We start from the raw sequence: 9,782 nt of genomic DNA on the forward strand, positions 1-9,782 counted from the left end.
TTAAAATGCCAGAGTCAAAGCTGGCAGGACTCTGGATGCGAACCAGGTCTGAAAAAACTTGACTCTAATGAATAGCTGTGAGAGAGAACTGGCACATTTGCATAAATGTATTAAAATGTGGCAACCGCCTCCCCACAGTTGTCCATCTTCATCATGTGTGCAAACAATTGTGCATTCAAGTGCAGTCACACATGCTCAGATATATTTTGGGAAAAGAGATACTTTTAGAAGAAGAGGAATCAGGCTGCAGCAATCCAATAATGAGCAAGCTGATAATGAGTGGAAATGGAACAAAAAAGTCCCAAAGTTTCACAGGATAAATAATTCCAAAGACAAAATACAGTTTTACTGGTAATGCAGTAAAAATCTGCCATCATTTTTTATAAGAACATGAATATTTACTTCAGTTGCTGATAGTTAACAGGATACTGTTTCGACATGGTGTAATTTAATCAATGTGCCTTTCTGCTAGGAAGGTTGTTTAAAGGTCCACACAATTATGTCTGGGTCTTGTATAGGGCCTGGGGATTAGCATTTAGACACAATATTTCTCACAGTGGCTGTTTGATTCAGATTTGAATTGAAATGTGGAATATAGTTCCTCTCAGTTTGGTCAACAAGTTATTGAAATTCATCTAGAGGTAGACATGAATGTGAGTACCCAATTGCACTTTTTTTCAGTGAAAACTTGACCTGTTGGTGGCGCTACATGAAATGTCAGGGGACCAAAGTCATTAGAATTCATCCTCTGGGAACAATACAAATTTACTAGCTGTTGATATATTTTCAGTTTGTACAGTTAGGTGTCGTGACCCGTGTCATCATCATCATCATTATCATCATCATCCATAGAGTCACTCCGCCTTCAGGTGTGTGGGTACGGTAAAATAATTCACTCATTCTCAAAGTGTAACGCTTGGTTATAAAAAGTTAGAATGTCACTAGCTGAACACTACCTGTATATTTCAGCTTTTTGCCCATGCGATGTACCAACGCCCCCTCCCTCTCATCACTGGGAACTTTAACTGCACGCTACCTCTTGCACTACTTGTGTAAATACATATGTGTATACTTTCTATTTTTATGGTTGAGTTTATTATGCTTAGGTTTATTTTTATGCTTATATTTATGTCTGTTTCCATGTGAGCACCGTCAAATCAAGGCAAATTCCTTGTAATGCAAATTACTTGGCAATAAACCTGATTCTGATAAGGCCAGGACATAAAAATGGCCGCACTACTTGCCCTTGTGCCGTCACCATGAGACATCATACTGTAAAAAACCAAGGGATCCAGAATCATGGGGAGATTGCATCTCACACACAGGCTTGCAGGCACTTAGAAAAACCATGTTTTCAGCTAAAGCTGCTAACAATAACCCAACCTCTCAGAACATCTTTCTGTGGGATGAAAATGTGAGGCGAACCAGCACCTCTGAAACCCTCAAGGGAACCTAGTGTGAGAGGAAGCACAAAATGACGATGAGAGAGACAAGGGACTCCTGGGAGAAGAGCCGGTTAACATTCTTGGACCAGAGGTCAACCCCAAAGAAAGATGGTGGAAAAGACGAGAGTGGAATAAAAGTTTAACATGACGTTATCTTCTCTGCTTATATTTCAAAACTCCTATGCCCATATCACACTGTCAAATACCTTGGATCCTCTAACTGTAATCTGAAAAAATGTGGTACACCGTGTATCACTGCAGGCTGTTCTTATTCTCTGTTGAATAACTTCACTATGAAAAGTAACACACTGTAATTCGTACTGTATGTAATCCACATTTGTTTTACTGTAGAAATTATACCCAGAGCAAAGTAATACATCAGGTGACGCAGTATAACAGCAGCAAATCCTCCTAAGGAGGATGGTCGGGGTAGTGGATGTGTCCCAAAAAAACAGAACTTTCATTCGGAGGACCCTGAAGTACTAAGTCAAATCAAAACCTTTTTTATAATCTTGACAAAATTGTTTTGGTGCCTAAACATAACCATCACCTTTTGTTGTTCATCTTTCGTAAGATCTCATACAATATCATACATTGTGTTTACATTACGTTTTCATAATATCTCAGAATACATTGACCACTGGTGGTGCGGGAGCTCCCTCTCGTGGTAGAGGGCTTCCTCAATGGCTGCTTCAAAATGGAGGAATTGCTCTTCTCCTCCTTTACTTTTTTCTTACTCTGTCGATTGATATTTTTTTAAATTTCAATATGGAAACCACCTTGTTGGCCTCTAACTGTGCCAATCATTTTCCTGCTTATTCTTTTTTAGCGTGTGCAGATTAACAGTGTTTGGCTTCCCTCCGTGGCAGAAATCCACACAGAGCGCAGGAGCGGACTCTTGCTCCGAGCCATATGCTGTGCTGTGGAGGGAAGCAAAACACTGTTAATCCGCGCACACTGTCCGCACTGCCATGACACTGGATGTAAATCAGCAAAATTTCCCTGTAGGACATTGGATTAACCCTATTTTCAGCAGTTAACGTGCCTTTGTCAAAGAGAGTAGAAAACAGCAACATTTATTTTTTATCTTTAATAAAGCAACAACCTTGGCAAGTTTTCTTAAACCTGCCTGTTAAAAGGTTTAACTGCAGGCTTTCCTTTAAAAACTGCTTTGTGAACACGTCACTGGAGAAATAATACAGAATTTAAATAAACTGAAGCTTCAAGGTGTACAGAGTGAAGTTTATTATCAGATACAGTTTAAGCCTAGAGCACCAATTAATCATCAGAAAAATACAACAAATGGTGTAAAGCAATCTCAGACGTGTCAGATGTGTTGCGTATCACAATGATGGATGGCGCAAATCTGTGTGAAACAGATGAAAAGATTGTGAAGATCGATCATCTACTGCAGAGAAAGGTTTATTTCTGAATTCGCACAGTATTTTAGATGTGCAATAAATATAGATGTAAGAATATATGTTTTTATCAACCCTCTTAATTTCTTTAATAAAGCACTGACATTCAGACTGATTACTCTCATAGTAACATTGTCATCTGTAGTCAGAACCAAGGTACAACACTACATGTATGAAATATATATCATTATATCACATAATGCCACATACTAAAGTATCTGTGAAGATTTGATGACATACATTTTTATTAACATTGTGCATTTAATCAACCAACTTAATTTTGATGCTATTTAACAGATGAATAAACATCAGGGAATAACAACACAATTGCTCTTCTGCGGATGGTGAAATTTAGTTTTTTTGTCTCTTCTTCTCAACGTCCTACAAGACAAAAGAAATAACAGTTAAAATTCATACGTTGGAATGGATCATTAGATATCAGAGAGACTTAATATATATTTAAAATGTGGATCTACTTACCATATTTTACTGACAACAGCCAGGGGCATTAATACGACAATTCCAAAAAATAGCACAGCCGCAAAAGCATACAGTAGATAATCTGAGAAGACATAGTATTGAACATTAAACATTTTAGCCAATCCCCGCAGACAATGGGCGAGAGTGCAAACAACTGCATCACTCTGCCTCTGTATTGATGTATTGGATTTAACTGTACCAGTATCATAAATCGATGTAAAGAGCTGAATTTCAAAAGTAAATTTACCATGTGACCATGTGTGACCTTGCTCGGATTCAACAATTTCAGGAGGTTTAGAAGGACCACTGCTACCTTTCCAAGATGTCACTGAAATGCAGATAAAAACACTTAAAAATTATTCTAATAGACACACTCAACCATGAAAATGTCTGTCTTTTAAATAAAAAAATCCTTCTTACTGAAGCGTGATCTGTTTTGAAACACATCACGAATCATGTTGCATGTCAGTAGATCTTCACTGAGCAATCCTTCACATGCACAAGGATAGTGAAGTGCTGTGCCCAAAGTGGCCATGAAGGCAATTTTACATTCAGAATCTGCACCAAGGATGAGAGCTGGATCCATCTTGGTGATACATTCATCATTTTCGAGCTCACTGTTGCTGCATCGGGCTTCTTCGGGACTCCAGCATTTGGCTCGGAAAGTTTTTAACAGGTCTCTGGTTAATCAGATGAAAACACATGATGCAGTCGCTTGGTGTTTCGCTTTATAGATGTTTGGAGAAAAATACTGTACACAAGGCACACCTATCATCGTTAACATCCTGTGATAGTATTTAAATGATTAATTAAGTTGTAAATAAATTGGGAAATGCAAAAATAAAGACAACCACAATGGTGATATAAAGATTGTGACAAAATGACATTTTCTTTAAATAATTGCCAGTGGAAATTTCATGCAAATCGGATATGTGCCTCAAAAGCATGTTCACTGTGACAAGCCAGCATGGTAATGTGCTCTAAGCCACTAATTCATGAGTTCAGCCACACTAGTCAGTCCATTACTTTTGTCCGGTCTGTATTATCTCGACAATTAGTGCGTGCGAAGCATCAGGACGAACTTCTGTACAGACGAGCCTCTCCCAGGTTATGAATTCTAATGACTCTGGTGGTCCCCTGACTTTTCCTCTAGCACCAACACAACGTTGACATTTATTTTGAAATTTTGTGGTCAAACCTAAACTTGCTTCATCATCAGGTCAACATTTTAATGTGTCAAATAGACCTACTTTGGTTGATTATGAGTAACAACATTACCATCAGGCTTAATTTTATGGCATCATTAAGTGTTCTTCTGTAGTATTCCTGCAGAGTAAGACTGAATGGAGACATAATAGAAACATACCTGCAGTTACTGTCCTCAACACACTGGTTTACTTTATCCTGGCAGATCCAGTTCTGGGGTCCACATGTGCTACTGTGCAGGGTAGTTTTCATCTCCAGACAGTTCTTATCTAAAGCCTCACACTCGCACATGACCAGCATCTCTGCAACATTGTACGGCATGCTGCCATAGAACTGCTGAGTCACTTGCTGACAGCTGTCTCGGTCACACTGCTGTGGCATACATGCCTTAAGAACAGGTGCTAGGTACCTGTTGCAAACAGCATCACTGACACAAACACTCATGTGTTCCAAGCAGGATGCAGAACCTTTGTGTACTGCAAAAATAAATAAAGAAATTAGAGTTATTAGATTTCAGAAACATCACTTTTATATTAATTGGTTTAAGACAACCTTTCTACCTTCTCATTATCTTTCAGTTGAGATTCAACTACAGTGAAATATTTACCAAAGCCTATTAAACTGCTTGACTGCCAGTCCATCGCTGTCCGGCTCCTCTGCTGGGTTGCTGTAAGAAGAATTGAAAATATGATTAGCTCTTCCCCAACAAATGCCTATTGAAGCCAGCCTGCTGTTCATTCAGTACCACAATAGCGTTTGTTCACACTGTACATCAGATCGCCTTTTGTAAACAAAAATGCAATTTCATCTATAAATTCTTATCTCAGAGACTACTGAGAATACTGCACCTGGCTTTTGGTGGCATTGTGTGGCTAGCGCTTGTATAGAGCCACAAAGCTCCCCCTCCCAGGCACACACACACCCGTGCAGAGAGGGAAATTGGTCCAATACAGTCTGGATGGTCAAGTTACAGACCTCTGAACCTTTTATTTGGCACCCTTCATCTTGAATAAAACAAACACAAGAGGGAGGCAGAAAAACAGGATTTTCAATAAGCGAGCGAGGTCTTGTTTGTGCAGTTGGTGTTTTCTCATATGCCTGTTGCTCTCATTGTCTGTGATGGCTTTTTATATGCAGATAAAACTTTAATGTCAAAACAGACATATTTTAAAAGCACTTGACGGCCTATTTATCATCATTTATTTTGTTGTCTGTACAAACTTTACTCCAGGCTATTGCCTCAGTTATTACATTTAAGACAAACTCCAATAAGTGCAATTCAATTAAGCCGCCTCATGTCCTGAGGAAATGAAATGATTACTTTTATGATGCCACTAAAAACATGATAAAGGCACCATGCTCCAATACGCCCTGCAGCAGAAATGGTAAACTGGAGATGTGGCATTTTTACCCTCACAGATGCGGCCGTAAAATGCCTCTTGGCTCCATTTGCATAGGTTTGACATGCAAGTGTCCACAGCAGCGGAGCAGTCAGAATGTGGAGATGAAATGCTGGATGTCTGAGGAATCACTATCCCTGAAATACACACATTACATCCATTTATTTATTTATCCTTCAATTTGATTTTGATGTGATTTTATCGCATTAGGCTATATTAATCTACACACCATTTAGATATATTTTGTATTTTTCTCAAGCTGTTATAAAAAAAGATAGGTTCAATGGTTCAATTATAGACAAGACATGTAGCTCTAATTGAAAGCCTTCGTTTTAGTTAGATTCTCTTTCAACACTCAGCGCTGTTAAGATGAATTTAATAAAGAGTGTTTTACTGTCAAAAATCTGTAATTTAATAGTCAACTTACCAAGTATGACCGCAACTTCCAGGCGTATCAGCTGCATGATAGTTGTTGTAAAGATGTCAGTGGACAACTGAAGCTCTCCTGCAACTGACCTGTGCCTCTCGTTGGGGCTGGTACTTAAGCTGGGAAACACCGACCTCAGTCAACAGGATGTGGCACATTTACTGGTGGCTGCGTCGTGTAATCAAATGACTCATGCAATTCAAGAACAAAACAGACTTAAAAGAACAACAAAAACAAATCTTTCATTCTGATGAAGTCAGTGTGTGTGTGTTTGACTTTCCGAATGTTTTTTCTGAATTTGGGATCAAAATGCTTTTGCAACTACAATAATAGATCAATTTTATATAGCGCTTTTCTCTGAATATGATATGATATATTTACATAATTAATGTGTGATGTTAGTATCTTTTGTATGATTAATGTAAAGTAGCTATAATCAATATTTGTATATGAACAATAGCTCATATGACTGCTTAGAATTAGAGAATTATCACCCAACTCTGCATCTCCTCAGCTCTAGTGTTTTACTATCTTGCAGCTCATTGTCTTGCAGATGCAGTATGCAGTATCCAAAAACTGCTACACATTCAATTCATTGTAATTTTATTTACAGTGCCAAATCATAACAAAAGTTATCTCAAGACACTTTACATAGAGCAGGTCATGACCACGCTCTGTGACTTATTCATGATTTACAGAGACCCAACAATTCCCCCATGAACAACAACTCGCAGAAAGGAGGGTGAATGTTGTACTCTCATTTGCTTGGCTGCCAAAAACATCCACTGAATGCTAATGTTGCTCTGTCTGCTGGATGCGTATATAGGCAACCGTTTGCTGTGTTCAGCAGATCAACTTAAAGGGTAATAACATGTCAGTGTTTTGTGTACAGCTTGTTCCTGCTGTTCTCGAGTGGCAAAAAAAAAAAAGTATTTATTAATTAGATTATATGCAGAATATCGATGCTTTGTTTATTCAAAGAAAGTATACTGGATGCTACTCTTGGAAACTGAATTGAGCAACTTCCTCTTGGTTGTTTACATGGCCGTTAATATGAGCCGAGACAGCAATGCTGGTACTGTATACTCACCTTGTGAGTCTGTGTGTGTGTCATCATGACAAAATGTAGTCCTGGAGACACCTACTGTATAGCGGACACAAACACACGCTATTTGCTTCCTGCTACTATTACTATGATTATTATTTACATATATTATCATTACCTTTATTAGTTCTAGTATTCACTTCCAAATTTCGTATTTCTAGTAGTAGTACAGCTATTATGACTACTATTCATATAATTTCATCATATTCACCACCACAATTATTATTATTGATAATTCTATCACCATGACTACCATTATTAATACTATTCATATCATGCTACTATGTTAACTGGCATAACTTGTAACTAATTTTGTGGTGGTTTGCATCCCTGGGAGTGTCTGTGTGTCTTTGTGTCTGTCTGTCTGTCTCTCTCTCCCCTACTGGTCAAAACCGTCAGCCGTCCACCGTAAACCTAGGTCTGTTCGATGATGCAATTTTGGTGCCACTGTGTGCACAAGATTGCTGGATAAATACTGTATATAGAAATTATTATTGTCATTATGATTATTATTCTTATGTGTACTTTGCTGCTGCTACTCATGGAGGAATTGTTGGGTCTCTGTTAATCATAAATAAGTTATAGAGTGGTCTTTACCTACTCTTTATGTAAAGTGTTTTGAGATAACTTTTGTTATGACAGTGCAAGATACAACAACAACATGTTACAGGTGTGTAGTTGAGATTAAAATAAAGGCTGAATTCAAAATGGGTGTGGTCTGAGCAGGGGCGTCAGAAGCACGGGGGCAGGAAGTAGGGAAGGTAACATTTTTTCTCACCTCTGGGCCAACCCTACCATGAACTAAAATGCTGCTGCTGCATTGGTGGTGTATTTCTATTTGTGTAGTGTGAGTGTTTTTGTGAGAGATTAGACCCAAATATAGAAGACAGCAGAAGATGAACAATGTAGTATAATATATACTTTATTGATAAAAGATGTGCAGGAACATGGACACTGTGAGGAATAAACAACTAATTAATACACTTTGGCTAATCACAACTCTGTTCTGAGCTTTTACCTTTTAAGTTCCTTGCTGTTCCTCTCCTAGCTTTCACTGTTCACCTTAATTTGACTTTCAAAGCCTTTATAACCAAAAGCCACAGATTAATCATTAATTAGCAGCCATGAGTACACTGAAATAAATTAGCTTTCATTAACAAATATAAACACATTCACAGATGTAATTATTTCAACCTTCAGAAAAAAAGAGACACAAGGAGGTTCCAAATACAGATATACAAAGTCAGCACAAAGCATAGACAGGTGATATTATACTGAAATCCATCACAAAAAGGAACATTTACATTACAAAATATACAGCAAAAATGTGATTATAATGCATTAGCTTCATGTGGACTTAAAAGACACGATGGGGGGATTTTGTAAACTGTTCCAGTCTGGACAACGTTGAGGAGGGGAACTAAATGCCAGTGCATTGCATTTCTATTCAATGTCTTCTTAATATCACCATTAGGGGGCACACATCGCAGATATTTTCTGAATATGCAGTTGACTTTTAAGGATAGAATGTTCAATATACTGTACATTAGCAAGAAATATGAAGAAAAAGATTCACATTCAAACCAAGAATAAAGCAATCCTGCCCTAAAAAACTACCAAGAGTTACAAATCTACTCTCATCAACAGCTGTGGCAGAGTTGATTGCAATTATGTAATTTGCATGAATTTGCTTAATTTGTTGAGCATTTTCCTTGTGGATTTTTATTCAATGGCTACATCTAAGGTCAAGGTTCATACTCAAAGGTGAGTATCTGCAGTCAGGGCACTTAGACTTTGGAATGACCTGCCTGAGGACATCAGGGTTTCCTATGGCATGTAGGCTTGTTTTATTCTGTGTTCTGTTCCTGCGTTAAGATCATTTCACTCTGTTTTGTCTATATTTGTTTTAATCATTATTCTTACATGTCACTATTATTTTTGATTATTTAAAACATTTCCCATTTGAACAGGCGCATTCAAATTCCATCCATCTACCTTACTGTGTCAGAGATTTCCCCCCGATCAAAAAGGTCTCAAAGCTAAAAGCTTTGGAACAGTATGCTGAATGAATTCGATGTGGTTTAGTGTTTGAAGATACAAACTAAGGAAACTGTGCATGGGCACCTTCTTCTAGGTTTTGTATTCCAAAATTATTATTATATATTATTAGTATTAGCTCCATTGCAATTATCTGCTGGTTATAAATATTCATGAGAATAATATATGTTTAATATCCCTCAAACAACAGGATGGTTGTGCTTTTATCCTCTGCTAGGGAACAATTCAGTATGCCTCAATTTT

The 9,782-nt window shown here is 37.8% G+C and overlaps 1 protein-coding gene across 1 annotated transcript; it reads right to left on the minus strand.

The window, feature by feature from the left end:
• Positions 1-3,126: 3,126 nt before the first annotated feature.
• gfral (GDNF family receptor alpha like) lies at positions 3,127-6,443 on the minus strand. The gene is made up of 9 exons (XM_083922503.1): positions 6,377-6,443; positions 5,961-6,086; positions 5,398-5,553; positions 5,157-5,216; positions 4,710-5,025; positions 3,764-4,023; positions 3,591-3,671; positions 3,344-3,425; positions 3,127-3,244 (listed from the first exon to the last, which is right to left on the minus strand). Exons 1-9 carry the CDS (start codon positions 6,411-6,413, stop codon positions 3,172-3,174), a joined length of 1,191 nt encoding a protein of 396 aa, XP_083778629.1. The 5' UTR covers positions 6,414-6,443; the 3' UTR covers positions 3,127-3,171.
• Between the last annotated feature and the right edge of the window lie 3,339 nt (positions 6,444-9,782).

This window comes from Echiichthys vipera, assembly GCF_963691815.1.
Source record: "Echiichthys vipera genome assembly, chromosome: 11".
In the NCBI taxonomy this organism is placed as follows: Eukaryota; Metazoa; Chordata; class Actinopteri; order Perciformes; family Trachinidae; genus Echiichthys; species Echiichthys vipera.

Coding starts and splice junctions, on each gene's coding strand:
- gfral (XM_083922503.1), bottom strand. CDS start 6,413: ATGCAGCTGATACGCCTGGAAGTTGCGGTCATACTTG. Junction 5,026..5,156: donor AAGCAGTTTAATAGGCTTTG/GTAAATATTTCA, acceptor TTATTTTTGCAG/TACACAAAGGTTCTGCATCC. Junction 3,672..3,763: donor TCAAAACAGATCACGCTTCA/GTAAGAAGGATT, acceptor TCTGCATTTCAG/TGACATCTTGGAAAGGTAGC.